At 37.0% G+C, this 19,764-nt stretch overlaps 1 protein-coding gene across 1 annotated transcript in view; it reads left to right on the forward strand.

The window, feature by feature from the left end:
• EFCAB13 (EF-hand calcium binding domain 13) overlaps nt 1-19,764 on the forward strand; it is a 316,951-nt gene that overhangs the window by 104,972 nt on the left and 192,215 nt on the right. The window contains 2 exon segments of the mRNA XM_071210907.1: nt 5,017-5,091; nt 9,928-10,071. Of these exon segments, the coding sequence (XP_071067008.1) occupies nt 5,017-5,091; nt 9,928-10,071 (219 nt within the window).

Below are 19,764 nucleotides of genomic sequence, written 5' to 3' on the forward strand. Positions count from 1 at the left end.
AGTTTTGATTTGCATTTCCCTAATAGGTAGTGATTTTGAGCATTTTTTCATGTGCTTTTTAGCCATTTGTATTTCTTCTTTGGAGAAGCATCTGTTTAAAACTTTCCTCCATGTTTTAAATGAGTTGTTTGTCTTTTTAGTTTCCAGATATAGTTCTTTATATGTGCAGGATATAAGTCTCCTATCAAATATATGGTTACCAAATATTTTCTCCCATTGGGTAAGCTGTCTTTTCACTTTCTTGACAACTCCTTTGAGGTGCAAAAGGCTTTAATTTTGAGGAAGTCCTAATTATCTGTTTGTTCTTTTGCGGCTCGTGCTTTGGGTGTAAAGTTCATGAAGCCATTTCATATTACAAGATCCTGTAGATGCTTCCCTACATTGTTTTCCAAGGTCTTTATGGTCTTGGCTCTTACCTTTAGGTCTTTGATCCATCTTGAGATGATTTTTGTATAAGGTGTGAGATGGTAATCCTCTTTCCTTCTTTTGCGTGTGGATATCCAATTCTGTAGGCACCATTTGTTTAAGAGGCCATTCTCTCCCAGTTGAGTGGGCTTGGTGGCCTTGTCGAATATTAGATGAGTGTATATATGAGGATATATATCAGAACTCTCAATTCGGTTCCATTGGTCAGTGTGTCTATCCTTGTGCAGATACCATGCCATTTTAACTACTGTAGCTTTGTAGTTTGTTTTGAAGTCAGGTAATGTGATTCCTCCAATTTCGTTTTTCTTTTTCAATATGTCTTTGGCTATTTGGGGCTTCTTTCCTTTCCAAATAAATTTCATAGTTAGTTTTTCTAGTTCATTAAAAAAATGCTGTGTTGACTTTTATTGGAATTGCATTGAATCTGTGGATTCATAAAAATTAAATATAAATTTATGATTTTAGACATACAATGTACAAAGATACAAGAGGTAACAAGTATATAAAAAAAGTGAGTGGACAGAGTGGGGTATAGGAAAAGTATATGTGCATGCTATTGAAGCTAAATTGGTATCAAAACAAATAAATTTACAATGTTAAATTTTAATCCCATGGTAATCATAAAGAAAATAGAAGAAAAATATATACATATAGAAATGAGAAGGCACACAATATGGTACAACACAAAAAATCAAATGTAAATATAGACATTGAATGATTGGGAAGGGGCAAAAAAAGGAATAAGACATGCAAAGACTAAATAGCAAAATAGCAGAAGAAAGTCTTGTATTATCAGTAATGACTTTAAATATAAATGGATTAAGCTCTCCAGTCAAAAGGCAGAGATTGACAGAGTGGTTTAAAAAGCCCGACCCAACTCTATGCTATCAGCAAGAGACTCTCCTAAATTTCAAGGATACAAATAGGATGAAAGTATAAGAATGGAAAAATACATACATCACATTAAAATAATTATAAACCATGATCAAGTGAGATTTACATCTGGTATGCAATGTTGTTTCAATATAGAAAATCAATGTAGTACTCCACATTAACAGAATGAAGGAGAAAATTCATGATCATTTCAATTGACACATTAAAAGCATTGGGCAAAGTACAGCACTGCTTCTTGGTAAAAACTTTTAGAACACTAGGACTAGAAGGAAACTTCCTCAATGTGAAAAAGGCCATATATGAAAAGTCCACAGTTAATATCCTATTTAATGATGATAGACTGAAATAATATCAGGAATAAGACAAGGAATCCTGCTGTCACCACTGTTAATTCTACATTGTACTACAAGTTCTTGCCAGAGCAATTAGGCAAGAAAAAGAAATAAAAGCTATCTAAATTAGTAAGGAAGAAAGAAATTAGTAAGGAAATAAAAGCTATCTAAATTAGTAAGGAAGAAAACCTTCCCTATTTGCAGATAACATGATCCTATATACAGAATATCCAGAAAAACCCACAACAAAGCTCCTCAAGATGATAAGTGAATTCAGAAAGTGGCAGGGTATGAGATCAAGATACAAACATCAGTAGTGTTTCTACATATTGCCAATGAACAATCAGAAAAAGAAATCAAGAAAAAAATTCCATTCAAAATAGCGATTAAAATAATCAAATACCTATGAATAAATCTAACCAAGGACATAATGGACTTATATACAGAAAACTACAAAACATTGCTTTAAAAAAAATCAAAGAAACCTAAATAAATGGGAAGATATTCCATGTTCATGGATTTGAAAACTAAACATTGCTAAGATGTCAATCCTACCCAAAGCAATTTATAGATTCAATGTAATCCCAGTCAAAATTTGAACAATCTTCTTTGCAGAAATGGAAAAGTTAATCATCAAATTTACATGGAAGGGTCAAGGGCTCTGAATAGCTAAAGCTATCTTGGTAAAGAAAAATGAAGTTGGAGGACTCACGCTTCTTAATCCTAAATCTTATTGCAGAGCTATAGTAATCAAAACAGCCTGGTAGAGGCACAAGGACAGACAAAAAGGCAAATGGAATTAAATTGAGAGCTCAGAAGTCAACCCTCACATGTATGGCCAATTGATTTTTGACAAGGAGCAAATGCCACTCAATTGGGAAAGAATAGTTACTTCAGCAAATTGTGCTGGGAAAACTGGATCTTCGCTTGCAACAATGAAAGAAAAGGACCTCACACCATATACAAAAATGAATTCAAAATTGATTAAAGACCTAAATATAAAAGCCAGAACTATTAAATTCCTAGAATAAAGTAGGGAAGCATCTTTAGGAACTTGTGTTAGGCAATGATTTTTAAAAGGACAAGCAATAAAAGGAAAAATAGATAATTGGTACTTCAAAAAAGTTAAAATCTTCTGTGCCTCAAAGGATTTTATCATGAAAGTAAGGTGACAACCTACACAATGGGAGAAAATATTTGGAAACTACATATCTGATAAAGTTTTTGTATCCAGAATATATAACGGAATCCCTCAACAACAGAAAGACAAACAATACAATTTAAAAATATGCAAAATATCTGAAGACATCTCTCCAAGCTAGATATACAAATGGCCAGAAATATGAAAAGATGCTCAACATTATTAGCTATCACGGAAATGTAAATCAAAACTATAATTAGAATTCATTTCATATCAATTAGAATGTCTGCTACTAAAAAAATACAGGAAATAACAAGTGTTGGAGAGGATGTGGAGAAATAGGAACACTCATTCATTGCTGGTGGGAATGTTAAATGGTGCAGCCACTGTGAAGGACAGTTTGACAGTTCCTCAGAAAGCTAAGTGTAGAACTGCCGTATGACCTGGCAGTATACCCAAAATAATAGAAATCAGGGTCTTGAACAGATATTTGCATACTGATGTTCATAATGACATTATTAACACTTGCCAAAAGATGGAAGCAACCCAAGTGTCCATCAACAGATAAATGGATAAATAAAATGTGGTATATAACTACAATGGAGTATCATTCGGCTGTAAAAGGAATGAAGTCCTGATGCTTGTGAATGAACCTTGAAGACATCATGTTAAGTGAAATAAGTCAGATATAAAAGGAAAAATATTGTATGGTCTCACTGATTTGCAACAATTAGAATCAATAAACCTAAAGAGTCAGAATCCAGAATATAGGTTACCAGGGATGGGGTGGGGATAGACAATGGAAATGTAAGGCTTAAAATGTACAGGGTTCCTGTATGGAACAATGTAAATGTTTTGGTGTAATGGATGGTGGTGATGATAACACAAAATTGTGAATGCAGTTTAACAGCACCAAAATATATATCTTGGTGTGATTAAAAGGGGGAAATGTTAGATTGTATATATGATAATAGAATAAAAACTTTTAAAAATCCATGGAACTATATGTACTACACAGTGAACCTTAATACTTTAATTAATAGTACAATTATAAAAATATGCTATCATCAGTTCTAACAAATGTTCCACACCAATGCAAGGTGTTAGTAATAGAGCGGTATGTGGGGAATCCTGTATTTTATGCATAATTGTTCAGTAAACGCACAAGTTCTCTAATAAAGAAAAAAATCAATAATGTTCTCTTTTTGGGGGGAAGCAGAAAGGGATGGGAAGAGCACAGAAGCAGATTAAATGGTATTGATAATGGATTCACAGTTCATTTCATTATCAACTTCATAAGTCATGTATGTTAAAATATTCTTTTTATGTATCAAATATGCATTTTTAAAAATACAGGAATTATTTATTGTCTTACATGTTTCTGTTAGGTAATGTAAAGGTAAAAATTATCTTTAATTTTTAAAGGTCTCATTTCTTTTTAGCCTTGAAATATTTGGTTAAGAATTTAAGGTAATTTGATGCTTCTTGAAGTAAGAGTGCTCAAAGTTAGAATTGCTTAAAAATTTTTTTTTGTCAGCGAGGTAAAAGAAAGACTAGTGTTATCAAAAGTTCATCGTATCTATGTAAAGCCTTCATGTATAGCTGTAGAAAATTTTTAGAAGTTTTTAATTCATTCTAACAGTGGGATTTTATATTATAATCAAGGAAAAACCTTTTCTAAGTGTAAAAATGACTAAACATGTTTAATAGTTTCAATTGTATACTGAAGTAAAGATGTCAATGTTAACTGACATCTTTGCTTGATGTGGAAGAACCAGGAGTTAGGAGAGCTTGTTTCTAATCCCTGTTCTTGCATTTCCTCTGTGACCTTGGGGGGGAAAATGCTTTATCATATATAAGTGTTATTTTTAATCTGTAAAAGAACCCACTAATATTTCATATTCATAACTTATTGAATTGTTGCAAGGCCAAGACAAGATAATGTGTGTTAAAGTTTAAAGATGTTTTACACATGTGAGGGCTTATAAGGATTTTGATCAAATTTCTTGGTGTTTTTTAGTGTTTACTTTTTGCTTATAAATTGAGTTTTCCCATTTATATCCATGTTTTTAGTGGTTAGCATTAGTAGGCATTATATAGCAGACATTATATAATATATATAATTAGGTTAATCATATATTTCCCTGGGTATGTAATTTATTGATATAGATCTATTAGTCAGTATAACTTAAAGATATTGAAGAAAATGTGTTTCTTCTTTAGAAACAGGAAAAGTGAATTTTTAAAAATTCGTTGATACTATGATGAGTAACATGGAGCGCTTCTCTGACAAATTATGTATGTATGAACATAACATCTTGTGCTTTCTGTGAACCAAACTGTCTGACATATTTCAGAAGAGTATAAGATAGAAAAAGGGCTAGTTTTCCTATAGGTCATCGGGTAAATATGCATGCCTTACTTCTATGTTCTTAATCTTCTTCATTACTGATTCCTGATTTTAATAACAACTTCCACAGGTGAGTAAATTAAAAGCTATCATCCTACTTTTCATCTGTACACTTTCTGTAGAGAGCTAGAACCTTGTGTGTGAGATTCAGTTTTTGGGTGATTTAAATTATCTTCCCACTTTGGCAAAGTGTTGCCATCTAGTGGCTGAAGCTCAGTACCAACATGCAGGATTTCTGGTTTCAGTTTGCGTTTCTTTCCATCTTCCAATTTACCCAAGAATATTTTTTGAGACATTACTGTATACTGGCTTTATGTTAAGATGTGGGTGTGTTAAGATGGAAAAGACTGTCTTTGCCACTACCAGCTCACTGTAAGGAAGTGTAAGACTATTTTATGTTTAATTTAAATGAAATTGGTACTGTAAAAATTGAGGCTAAAAGGAATAATTGTGTTATTCTGTGCTTACTTATTGGACAATACTTGATTTTAAGTAACAGCTATTTTTAGCTTAATTTGTTTCCTATACAAGGGTAGACAATAGATAAATTAGGTGAAGAGATTATTTGTAGTGTCAAAGTCCTTTAAATTAATCCAGGAATTTCAATTTTATAGAGATAAAAAATTTTAGCCCAGAATTGTGTAGTATATATTATTCATATTTATAGTTATATTTCCTTTCTCTATATTAATATTGTTTCTGTGTACTTTTCCTTTTTTCTTGATCTGACTGCTCAGAGGTATGTCTTCTTTATTGGTTCTATTTGTCTCATTGGGACCCTCTATCCATTTAATCTTCTCCTTTCTCCTCAGTCATCAATTTCCTCCTGTTATCATTTTTTTTTCCTTATTCAGTTTAAATTCTCTGATCTATCTCTCCCCAAATACCCTAAACTTTGTCCTTTCCTATCTGGTAAAACTACCAACCCTGATTAAACACAATTATCTCCTTTCTCCTTGTGCCTGAGAGCATTTCTGGAGATAGATAATCACATGGATAAGCAGATTAGACAGGACATCACTATAAAATCTTCCTCATCAATGTCTGTGGGCCCTTACCATACCCAGGAATTATGCCATTTCCCCCCTTTTTAAAAAATGAACTCATTCTCCCACTTGGAAACAACTATTTAAAATCTTCTCTATTCTCCTTAAAATTCCAATACTATTCCATCCTTTTCTCACATTTAGCAGATGACTTACTTTATAGAGAAAATAGAAGCTACTTGATAGGAACTATCACAACTTAAAAAAAATTACTGGAAAGCAGATTTGGCTCAACTGATATAGCGTCTCCCTACCACATGGGAGGTCCAGGGTTCAAACCCAGGGCCTCCTGACCTGTGTGGTGAGCTGGCCCATGCATAATGTTGATGCACACAAGGGGTGCCCCCTGCACAGGGGAGCTCCACGTGCAAGGAGTGCGCCCTGTAAGGAAAACCACCCTGCGGGAAGAAACGCAGCCTGCCTAGGAGTGGCGCTGCACACACGGAGAGGTGACACAGCAAGATGATGCAGCAGAAAAGAGACACAGATTCCTGGTGCCGCCAACAAGAATACAAATGGACACAGAAGAACACACAGTGAATGGACACAGAGAGCAGACAACGGAGGGGGGTAGGGGAGAGAAATAAATAAAAAATAAATCTTTAAAAAAATACTAAATTTCCAAACATGTTTAAATCTGTTTCATTTTCTGTTTCTTTTCTTCTGAGATAATGGAAGAGTGTTCCTGTTCCTACAATATACCAGTTCTTCCCGTCTATGCTCTGGATTATATTTATTCCCCTTTTCTCAGGAACCCTATGTTATTGATTGTGCCCTCTTTCCTATACCATCAATCTTCTCTCTTAATGTGATCCTTTCTATTAGCATGAAAATATGCACAATTCTCTCTTTCTTTTTTAGGAAGCACTGGGGATTGAACCAGGGTCTCATATATGTCAAGCAGGTGCTCAACCACTGAACTACACTGCTCCATGCACAATTCTCTTTTATCTTAAAAATAGATAAAAAGCAAATCTCATTCCATATTCTTATCTGTTGCCCACTCTCCATTCTTTCCCAACCAAACTTTCACAAAATGTTGTGTACACTTGTTACTTCCATTTCATCACATCCCACTCCTCTCTGGCTTCTACCTTCATTCTTCACTTAAATTGCTCCATGTTAATAAGTGAAATGTTTTATCTCCCATCTTCCTTGATCTCTCAGGACTTTTTAACACACTTAATTAACCAGTGTTCCTTCTTGAAACTCTTTCCTAGGTCTGACAAACTTAGATTGGCATAGTTCCTTCATTGTGCTCAGGGGTATTTAGTAAGTAATCAATTATGTAGCTTTAACTTTTCAGAACTCAGAAGAAAATTTTGGTCTAATCATTAGTATCTTTTCCAGCCTCTCTCTTTCTCCCTGTTTCCCTCTCTCCCTCTCTCCCTCTTTCCCTCCCTCTCTCCCTCTCTCTCTCTCTCACCAACCCCTATTTTAGTTCTGCCTCTAGTTTTCCCTAATTTCCACTTTTTTTTCCTATTTATTTTCAGAACAAACAAGTACTGGGTAAGAAACATTTTTTTCCAGCCTTATATCAAATAGGATTCAATTAGTAAAATTGTTGAAGTTGTTTTTCAGTAATGTTTTCTCTGAGCAAGTGGATGTTTTAAGAGTGCATGTACAAAAATGTCTGTTGCATATGGAAATTGTGCTTATCTGTAATAGTATTGAAATGGTATGGTAGATATCTTTTCATTTCTAGTATTTATGGTTGAGACGACACTTGAATTTTTGCTCTGGTTGGATTTGACCATGCTTTTACAAGTATAGTTTATTGTCTGCCTTTTGCCTCTCTGTCTCTATTCATCTAGTTCTCTACTAAGTATTTACTATGTACAAAGATTTGTTCTATAATGTGGGGACAGTAAAGAACAGCTCTGGCTTTAAAGAAATTTAGAATTTAGAAGGGGATATGAGAAATAAACTCAAAACTCAAAGTATAAAGAGATGTTCAAATCAAGTGCTCCATGAATTGAGAAAAGGGAGAAGTGTCTCATTTAAGGAGTTTATTTATTACTTGGTTTTGATAGAAAACCTTTAAAATTAATGAGTAGGAGTGTGAGGTGATTTGAATTACATCAATATGAAGGATGCTGGGAAGTGGATTTGGCCCAGTGGATAGGGCGTCCGTCTACCACATGGGAGGTCCGCAGTTCAAACCCTGGAGCTCCTTGACCCATGTGGAACTGGCCCATGTGCAGTGCTGAAGTGTGCAAGGAGTGCAGTGCCACACAGGGTTGTCCCCAACGTAGGGGTGTTCCCTGCGTAGGGGAGCCCCACGCGCAAGAAGTGAGCCCTGTATGGAGAGCCGCCCAGCACAAAAGAAAGTGTAGCCTGCCCAGGAATGGTGCCGCACTCTCGGAGAGCTAACGCAGCAAGATGACGCAACAAAAAAGAAACACAGATTCACAGACAACTGGGGCGGAGGCAGGGAGAAGGGGAGAGAAATAAATTTTAAAAATCTTAAACAAACAAACAAAAACCACTCATTCAGGTTTTTGTCCTTGCCACCCCACAGTAACTTTTTACAAAAGCCAAATCTCATCTTCCTAAATTCTCAATGGTCACTTTTATGTTTTCATCTTGTTCTACCTCTAGCAGGTTTTAAGATATGTTTTGTACTTGAAAAATTCTCTTTACCTGTTTTCTGTGATACTATAGTGTCCTAATTTTCCTTCTATGTTATTGGCCCTTTTTCAGTTTTATTTGCTGGCTTTTTTTTCTTGGTTGACTTTTAAGAGTAGCATGATCCCAGATTCCATTCTCAGACTCATTCTCTAAGACTTCCAGAATGATCTTACTGGTTTAAATCATATCTATATTCTTTTGACTTTCAATTTATCTCAAACTTAATGTGTCCAAAAGAAAACTCTTGTATTTTGACAAAACTATTCTTTCCCCAATTTTTCTAATTTCAGTTATTGGTACCAATATCCACCTAGTTGCTTAGGCTTTAAACCTAGGAATTCTCCTAATGTCATGGCCCCAGTCCCCTCAGACTCCCACTCAATTCATCACTAAATACTCTCAGCTTCATATTAAAATACATCCTGAATTTGTTCACTTCTCACTATCTCTATTGCTATCACCCTTGTGAAGTCACTGTCATCTCTTTCTGAAACACTACAGTCATTTCCTGTCTGATCTTCCAGAGCATCCATTGTTTATATAGCAGCAGAACAATCTTTTTGAATTTATAATAAAATAATTTCATGCCTTCACTAAAACCCCCCAAATGTTTTCTATTGAAATTTTAATAAAAACCCAAACTTTTTTCTATGATCTGCAGTGGCAGATTGAAGAAGCAAGAATCAGAAAATAATTTTGGTGGGAGATATAGAGCAAAACTATTTAATTCATGGTTGTATCAATTGGAAATATTTGGGAATTCAGTCTTTTATATATATAGTTCAATGAAAATTTTCTTTATAATTATTAGTTGGAGATGTGGAAACCATAAGTTCTTAAAATATTTCAGATTCCTTAAAGATACATTAAACTTTGTGTTGATTATTCTGTTTTAATATTTAAAAATTGGAAATTCAATTATGCGATCTATGTTTGTTATTCTTATTAACAAGAAAAACCTCAGTTCCTGACTATTCTAGATAATGTTTACTGTATTAACTTCTTGGATAAGCATGTTATAAAACTTGTATTTTACCTACCTTTTAGTATTGCCTGGTGCTATTGAAAACCTCAAGAATCTCAGCAAAGAGAAGGTGACTGTTTCTGATCTTTGGAACATTCTGTCTAGTTTGAATAGTAATTTAAAAAAAGATGAATTTGTTGCTGCACTGCAACTAGCAACAGTTGATGGTGGGTATTCCAAATACTAAAATTAAGGTTATATAGAAGAATATGACTTTATTTCTCTCAACCTTTATCTTGTATTTGGTGAGATAGTGTTTCAACATGGTTGAAATGCCAATATATACATTTAGGAAATATAAAGAAAGTTTATATTGTTTGCTTGTTCTGTGGAAAAGTATTAACACTAAATTTTTTATTACTTTAAATTGATCAAATATATATTAAGTGTCTTCAAGTTTTATATCATGTTACTGGAAAATGGCACATCTCAGTGAACACAGAGGGGATGATTAACAAATGTGAAGAGATTATTCAACTTTTATAACAATACTACTTGGGATAGCCACACTGTTTTGTTGAAATAGACTTTTATTTAATTTGTTAGCAAAACATGTCTGCTGGTGACTACCACCTCTTAGTTAGGAAGTGAGAAAAAAAATGAATCGAATGAAACAAAATACAACAAAGTCAGCAAAGCTCACAAAAGCATTGTAAAACAAAGACTGTTGTTTATTGCTGATATTCTGCATGCAGGAGAGAAAGAGAGTATGTGGGCCACAGATGGACATTTCTACTCCCTTATATTCTTAGTACCTTGAAGTTGAAAATGTGTTTTTATACTTCTTTATGTGGATCGTATATGCAGAACTAGCTTAGTAACATGAGCAAGTTGTAATGGGTGTTTTACAAAGAACCTTCTTTCTCTGTGAGCATTATAGTTACCCCTTTTTTCCTTTAAGCTCCTGGAAATGATGATGTGCTGTTTGAGGCTGGTAGTTTTGGACTTTTAAGTGTATTGATCGTTTTGTTTATTGGGATAGTTGAAGTGAAAAGAATTGATGAAAACAAAATGGTATTTACTACCTGATAATAGGGTTTTTTTTCTCTTCGTTCCTCTGTGGAAAAACTTCAGGTTCCATTTGTTAGACTGAATGGAAGTTGTAAGCAGCATGTGCCAGAGAACATATTATATAGCTTATATTAAATAAAAGTATTATTTTATGAGCTATAAAAATAACTCAGCTATCTATAAAATACTTGTGATGATAAAAACACATATACTGTGGTGGATTGTGGGAAGATGGCAGAGCAGGAAGCTCTAGAAACCAGTTCCTCCACCAGAACAACTATTAAACAGGTAGAAACTGTCTGAATTAATTATTTCAAAACTCTGGAGTCTAGTACAACACTGTACAGCATCCACAGAAGAGCAGAAGAAAGAGGTTGGTAAATTACCATAAATACCAATAAATTATTCTCTCCATTTAATGGTTACTGGCACCCATACCTCACTCTCACAGCAGACTGCAGTGGGCTCTGGCCCCTGGTGTTGCTTACTGGTATCAGAAACGGACATAAAAACCCACCTCCCCAAGTTCTGGGGTAGGCACAGACCATTCACTTTGTTCACAACTTTGATTAGTGACTACTGATTGCAGGGGCCCTGGCTGTGAGGGTTGCCATTGTTACACCCTGTCCAGGACAAAAGGCAGTGGGGGAGAATTAAAGATGGTATGCTTCTTCAGAGCTATGGAGAGCAGTTGAAGGGCTGCATTTCCTGGACAGGTCAAGAAAATGCAGCTTTGGGGAGCCATGGAAGAAGCTCCTGGTGCCCTTCCTGAACCCTCCCTTATCCCCTCTCCAGCACAGTTTGGAGCTGGCCAGCACTCCCTTTGTGGGTTCCTGACTGAGTTCCTGCTGGAAAAGACCGACTAGGGAAATTCCTTTCTGGAGTACTCCCCCTCCCAGAATTTGTTCTCCATGCAAAAGCAGCTTGAGACAAAGAAAGCAGTTTAAGAAACAATTGCGGGATGATAGGGGCAAAGGATTACTGGCTTTAAATCCAGCAGTGGATCACCCTGGAGAGGGAGAGGTACAACTACAAGTACACAGAACAAGACACAGGGCCAAAAAAGATAGGAAAGACCCCCACTTTGCGTTCATCTTGGGCAGATCTCAAGAAAATCTTGGTCATATCACCAGCTGGTTACAAACTCAAGAAACAGGCATATCAGGTAATAAATCCCAGAGTTAACTTAAAAAATTTTTAAAAAATATACAGTGGACAACCAAAGAGTAGAAGACAAAGAAACAGGAAATGATGGCCAATCCAAAGGAAGGGAATACAAATCCAGAGAACACCAACAAAGAAGACCAAATTGTGAACATACCAGAAAAAACTTTAAAAAATGAACTTCAGTATGTTCAAGGAGTTGAAGAAAAATACAGAGAAAGAATTAAAGGGTATCAGGGAAACAATGAATGAACACTATGAGCATCTCAAAAAATAGAAATTTTAAAAAGGAACCAAACAGAATGACTGGAATTGAAGACCACAATAACTAAAGGAAAAGTTCCCAGGAGGATTTCAACAGCATATTGGGGCTGGCAGAAGAAAAAAAATCAGCAATCTCAAACATAAGACAATTGAAATTAGAGGTTGAGGAGCAGAAAGAAAAAACTTTTATAAAAAGTGAAAATTGCCTAAGAGACCTTTGGGACACCATCAAATGTACCAATATATGCATTATGGAAGCCACAGAAGGAGAAGAGATAAAGGGGAAGAAGGAATATTCAAATAAATAATGACAGAAAACACCCTCAACTTAGCAAAAGATGTGAATATGCACATTGAAGAAGCCCAGAGAACACCAAATAAGTTAACTTGAAGAACAAATACACCATATCATATATTGATCAAACTGTTGAATATCAAGGACAAGGACAGAGTTTAGAAAGCTGCAAGAGAAAAGCAATGTGTTATGTACAACAGAGCTCCAATTAGATTAAGTTCTAATTTCTCATCTAAACCAAGGAGGCAGGAAGGCAATAGGTTGAAATACTTAAAAGGATAAAAGAAAAGAACTACCAGTCAAGAATTTTATATTTCAAAAGTGAGGGAGAGTAAGACATTCCCAGATGAAAAAAAAAGTTGAGGGAGTTTATCACTACTAGACCTGCCCTGCAAGCAATGCTAAAGGGAGTTTTTCAGACTGAAAGGGAAGGACAGTAGACAGTGGTTCAAAGTGGCATAAAGAAATAAAGACCTGTGATAAAAGTAACCATTTGGGTAATTATAAATGCTAGTACTATTGTATTGATATATCATCCATACATGAGCATACATAAACAATAAGTGTATAAAAGTTGCGAACTTACAAAACAAACATGCATATCATCATGGCTCTCAAACACCACCCTACCACCACTGACTTGCATTATTGTGAGCTGTTTGTTATAAATTATGAAAGAGCATTGTCAAACTAGTATTACTAACTATAGCACATATCTTACATTTAGTGCATTTTCCCCCCAACCCACCTGATTAATAGCACCCTGTATTTGTATTATATATGTGTTACAGTTTGTAGCAGTTTGATATTATTTATGAATTTTAAAAAAAGATACTGATTATGTCTATAAACTGGTCTGTTCCTCTGGGCCTGATACTCTTTGATTGTATTAAATTCAAAGGTTTTAAGTTTACCTGATTAAATTAAGATTCAGGCTTTGATTTTGACCATATCAGTAGGGTGTGACTCAAGGTTGAGTCCCTGTTCCCTTGGTGGACTGATAGAAACGGACATTCACTCAATAAGACACACAGAAGAAGATGCCTAGAAAATAAAGCTCCATAGACATGGCAGATCCTGAGGCCCTGGGAAGAAAAATGAGCATTTTTCCTGATAGTTTGCAGCTCTGTTCTTACAGAACAGAGCAGCTGAGCTGAGGAATCCTGGAAAGAAACAAACCCTATGCCACCTTGTTGCTGAGAGAGAGGAAGGCTGAACCCTCACAGAGATTGGCAACCATTTTGCTTCAACACATGGCAACTGACTTGGGTAAGAATAGCAATCTTGTGTTGGATTCTCTGGGGCCTTTGTATCTGTAAGTTTTTACCCTAAATAAATATGCTTTATAAAAATCAACAGACTTCTGATACTTTGCATCAGCACCACTTTGGCTGACTAATACACAGTTCATAAGAGAATATCGTCATATTTGTTCTCTTAACCACAGAACATCTTCCCCACAGGATTCACTGTGTTATTCAGTCCCATGCCTTGTACAATCCATTCAAGGTGTACACTCAGTGACTGTCATTTTCATCTTGTGCTGTCATCACCTCAGTCAATTTTGGAACCTTTTCATTACTCAAAAAGGCAAAACTCCTTAACCTCTTGTATCCCCCTATTGGTTGTCCCTTAGATTGATATAATATCTTCTTTGCCATTGCTGTAAAAATATTACATTACTGTTAACTATTGTCCATAAGTTACATTAATTGCAATTTTCCTGTGTATCATTGTAGCAGTTTGGTATGGTTACGAATTCCAAAAGTAGATATTGGGGGAAGCGGACTTGACCCAATGGATAGGGCATCTGTCTACCACATGGGAGGATGCCAGTCCTCATTTAAAAATTATCAAACCAGCATGGCTAGCCTTAAAAACTTCAACACTGTCATCACTCAGTTCTGGTTTGTTTTTCAAAAGATCAGCATGCTATACTTTTACTTTTTCACTTATCATGTCTTCTGATACACTATTACCTGCTAACTGTTTCTAATTTACCCAAATAACAGCTTTTCAACTTCCTTGTGTGTTTGGGAATGCTGCTTTGTTACAGCCTTAACTCCTTTTGTAACATCAGCCTTTTTCTCTTCCTTTGTTTTTTATTTCTCCACCCTCCACACCCCTCCCCCCCCGATTGTCTGCTCTCTGTGTCCATTCACTGTGTGTTCTTCTGTGTCTGTTGTATTCTCATTAGAGGTCTCCAGGAACCCATCCTGGGACCTTCCAGAGTGGGAGAGAGGTGATTGTTCTCTTGCACCACCTCAATGAACCCTAGTTCGTTGTGTCTTTCATCGTCTCTTCTCTGTGTCTCTTTTTGTTGCATCATCTTGCTGTATCAGCTCTCCATGTGGGCGGTACCACTCCTGGGCAGGCTAAACTTCTGTGCAGGGTGACATTCCTTGTGTGAGGGGCACTTCTTGCATGGGGGATACTCTTGCATGGGGCAGCACTCCTTGCACGCAGTAACACTCCACTTGGGCCAGCTCACCACACAGGCCAGGAGGCCCTGGGTATTGAACCCTGGACCTCCAGTATAGTAGGTGGAAGCTCTATCAGTTGAGCCACATCCAGTTCCCAACATCAGTCTTTTTAGCACTTCTTTATTCTTAATGATGGTGGAGACCATTGTTCTAGGCATACTGTATTTCCTAGCAAGATCAGTAAAACGAATACTGCGTCATACTTACCTATTTTTTTTTCAATGGTGTGAAGTAATTTTCTTTTCTGCTCAGCACTATCACTGCTCATTTATTAGGACCCATGCTGAGGAAAAAAATGCAAAAATACACAAAATTATCACAGAAGCTAAGATAAGACTGCAATGGGATGTGCACAGGGCAAGAACTACCAAGTGACTAATGCGTGACCCTTTGTTTTGGCTGAAAAGGGTAGCAAGTCACGAGGCAACCTATACTGACAAGTTCTAGTGTGTGTGTGTTGAGTACCAAACAGACAACAAGTACCAGGACAAAATTTTCGTGTCCAAATGCATTCAGTACCAAATTTCATGAGTTTCAAAGCATTCCTTCAAAGAGTCCAAAGTATTACTGTATCCTTAATCTCATTGAATTTATTAAGGAAATTTGTTTGAACATCTATGATTAGTTGTCTCAGCTTCTTTATGTCATCTTGAGGCTTATCTTTTTCCTTTAACTGAGCCATATCTTCCTGTTTTTTGTTATGAATTGTTTTTTGTTGGTATCTTGGTGTCTGGCTTACTAGAGGTATTTATTGTATGTGCTGCTTCTCTCTTTAGGGCATTCTTGCCCTTTCTCCATTGCTGGTTTTGTAGTAGGAGCCTAGGTTGTAGTTGGTGCTGTAAGCTGTGGAGGCTCAAGCTGCCTGCATTGCCCCAGGGAATGATGAAGCTTCTCCCACCTTTCTCCTTTGCCAGGGATGGGGACAGAGCCACAGCCTTGTGTAATAATCCAAGTCGTGCAGGCCTAGACTGTAGTTGCCCAGATGGACTGATGAAGGCATGCCTTCCTCCCCTGCTTGGGGCAGGGATGGAGCTGCAGATGTGGGCAGCAGTCTATGCCATCCAGGTCCAAGATGACTGCAGTTGCCCAAGAGACTTCTGACTATTCAGTCCATGCCAGCCAAACGTACCTGCAGTTACCTGGAAAGGCTGGTGCAGGTCCCACCAGCTTCTTCCCTGACAGAGGTAGGGCTGAAGCTTAGGCTAGGGCTGCAGTATGATCTGGGTGGAAAGAAGCTGGTCCCTGCCATCACTGTGATTTTCAATTAGCTCGGCTTCCCCTCAAACTAGGGGTGAAGTCAAAATGGCAGCTACTGACCTCTATCTGACCTGGACAAGCTCAAACTTTAGCTGTTCTTAGGATTATACTTTAGCCAGCTGAATTTATTATTTAGTAGCTGAAGTTGGTGCCCAACCCAACTTCTCCTGTTTTTAAATGGAGCTTCCAATTCCAGCCACAGAATAGCTATAGAGACAGCTGGTGCTGCCAGTTGCGGATGGGTACCAGCCTTTATGGTGTGGCATGGAGTGCACTATTTAAGTCTTCTCTGCAGATGGGCAGTCTCCTCCTTCCATTCTTTCAAGGATATTACAGGATCCTCTTCTGGTCTCCTGGAACCCTCAAACATGTGCTTTAGATAGCTCTGCAAGAGCTTTAGAAAGCTCAGCAAGAGCTGACTCTAGGAACTCCTTTGCCACCATCTTGCTGGTTGTCGTATATACTGTTTTTCACTTGAAATCTATTTTATCCTATATTAGTAGCTACCACAGCTCTTTTTTGGTTGCAATTTGCATAGTATATATACATTTTCCATTCTTTCACTCTCAACCTTCTTATATCTTTGGATTTAAGGTGGGCGTCTTTTGATAGCATTTAGTTGGGTCATGCTCTTTTATCCATTCTGCCAATCTCTGCCTTTTGACTGGAGAGTTTATTCATTTATATGTAAAGTTACTAGTGATAAAGCAGGACTTCTGCCATTTTGCTATTTAGCCTTTGCATGTCTTATACTTTTATTGACCCTCACTATTGTTCATGCCTATATTTACATTTATTTGATTTTTGTGTGTTGTACCATACTGAATGCCTTTCATTTCTATCTGGGTGTATTTTTCATCTCTTTCCCTTGTGATTACCATGGGGTTAAAATTTAACATCCTAAATATATAACAATCACTTTTGGTTCAAGTCCAACTTAACTTCAATAGCATGCATGTATACTTTTCCTATACCTTTCTATCCCCCACCTTTTCTTTTGTACTTGTTACAATTTATATCTTTATACAGTGTATGTCCAAGAACATAGATTAATCATTACTTTTAAAGTATTTGTATTTTAGCACCTGTAGGATGTAAGAAGTGGAGTTAAAACCAAACAATACACTGCAATAATACTGGCATTTATAATTACCTAAATGGTTACTGTTACTGGAAGTCTTTATTTCTTTATGCCACTTTGAACTATTGTCTAGTGTCATTTACTTTCAGTCTGAAAAACTCCCTTTAGCAATGTTTATAGGGTAGGTCTAATGGTGATAAACTTCCTTAGCTTATGTTATCTGGGAATGTTATATTCTCCCTCATTTTTGGAAGAACATCATGCTAGATATAAAATTCTTGACTAGCATTTGTTTTCTTTCATCCCTATGAGTATTTCAACCCACTTCCTTCTTGCCTCCATGGTTCATGATGAGAAATTGGCACGCAATCTAATTGTGACTTCCTTTTATGCAACACATTGCTTTTCTCTTGCAGCTTTTGGAACTCTCTCCTTGCCCTTTGCATTTGGTAGTGTGATCAGTATTTTTTATGTTTCTCCTATTAGGTGTTGAACTTCTTGGATATGCATATTCATGTCTTTGCTATATTTGAGAAGTTTTCTCTCATTATTTTTTTCTCTTTCTTCTCCTTCTGGGACTCCCATCATACATATAATGGTGTGCTTGATGGTGCCCCAGAGGTGTCTTGGACTATTTATGCATTTAATAATTATGTTTTCTTTCTGCTGCCAGCCCTAGTCTGCTCTTGAAACCCTCCTAGGAATTTTTCCTTTCATTTTTTTGTCTTCTTCCACTTTCAGTCATTATGTTTTTTCTTTTAAAAATTCTGTCTCTTTGCACTTTGTGTTCTGGGTATCTTTTAGTTTTTTATATTTTCTTTCATCTTTTTGAGCAATTTTAAGGTTTTTAATAAAGGCTTTGTTCAGTATGTCCTCATTCTTGTCTTCTTCATTGGTGTTTTCTGGATTTTTACCTCTTCCTTTGGATGGGCCATCATCTCCTGTTGGTCTTGTACTCTTTTGTTGTGCGCTGTACATTTTTGTTTGATTTTCTTCTCACTGTACATTTTAATATTTTAAAATGTTAACCCTTGGATTTGTTTTCTGAGATGTCTGTTTATTGATTTTGTAACTAACTGGTTTTAAGAGAGATTTTCTTGAGCTTCAGTCCTGTTATCAGGAAGGTCTACCCAATGCAAATCAGTGTGGAGGGTCTTCCCTTTCTTTCTGGGCCTCTCTGTTGTCCTGGACTTTTGCTTGTTAGTTATTCTGAAGTTCCCTTGTTTACAGGAGTTTGGTTGTACCCCCTCTTTTCCATGAGACAACCCTCCCTCTCTGGAGTGTTTGAAGCTGTCATGCCTTTGCTCCACATTGTTCGCCTATATAGTTTCTTTTTTTTTGTCTTTATTTATTTTTTTAATGTTACATTAAAAAAATATGAAGTCCCCATATACCCCCACCCTCCTCACCCCACTCCTCCCCCATAACAACAACCTCCTCCATCATCATGAGACATTCATTGCACTTGGTGAATACATCTCTGAGCACCGCTGCACCTCATAGTCCATGGTCCACACCATAGCCCACACTCTCCCACAGTCCATACCCAGGGGACCTGAATCTCTGGACTGACCATGTGATAGCCAGGCCCTGAGCCTCAACAGACTTGCAACTCCTACACTCTGGTTTATTGGACTTACCCCACTCAGCTAACATGAAGAAGGTCAACCACCATACCAGGGAGCCAAGAGTGCCTACAACTGAAAGCAGGAGAACTGCATCCAGCATCCATGTGAAATATAAGCCCCCTCTTGATATAGATGTGGAGTGGACACAACCATTCCAGGGTCTACAGGATGGAGGAATAGAGTATGGATTAGAGTGACTTACTGATATTCTATTCATGAACTATTGTGAAGAGTAGTCAAAGAAAATGTGTTGGTGTGAAGAAAGTAGCCATAGTGGCTGTTGAGGGTGGGGAGTGGGAGGAAGAGATGTGATGTGGGAGCGTTTTTGGGACTTGGAGTTGTCCTGGGTGGTACTGCAGGGACAGTTACCGGGCATTTTATGTCCTCCCATGGCCCACTGGGTGGACTGTATAGTTTCTTATATCCCTTTTGTTACCTAAAGCTGCTTTTGCTTGGAGAGGAAGGAGGGGCATTCTGGAGAGGACTTTCCCAAATAAGTCTTTCCTAACCAGATCAGGGCCAGGTACCCACAAAGGGAGTGCAGATTGGCTCCAGAGTGCTCTGGGGAGGGGGCCAGAATGATGCCAAGAGCTTCTCTGATGGTTTCTCAAAGGTGAGCTTTCCTGGCCTGCCCAGCAAATGCAGCCCTTCATCTAACTGTTCCCCACAACCCTGAG

The sequence above is a fragment of the Dasypus novemcinctus genome, chromosome 21 (assembly GCF_030445035.2).
Source record: "Dasypus novemcinctus isolate mDasNov1 chromosome 21, mDasNov1.1.hap2, whole genome shotgun sequence".
NCBI classification, from domain to species: Eukaryota; Metazoa; Chordata; class Mammalia; order Cingulata; family Dasypodidae; genus Dasypus; species Dasypus novemcinctus.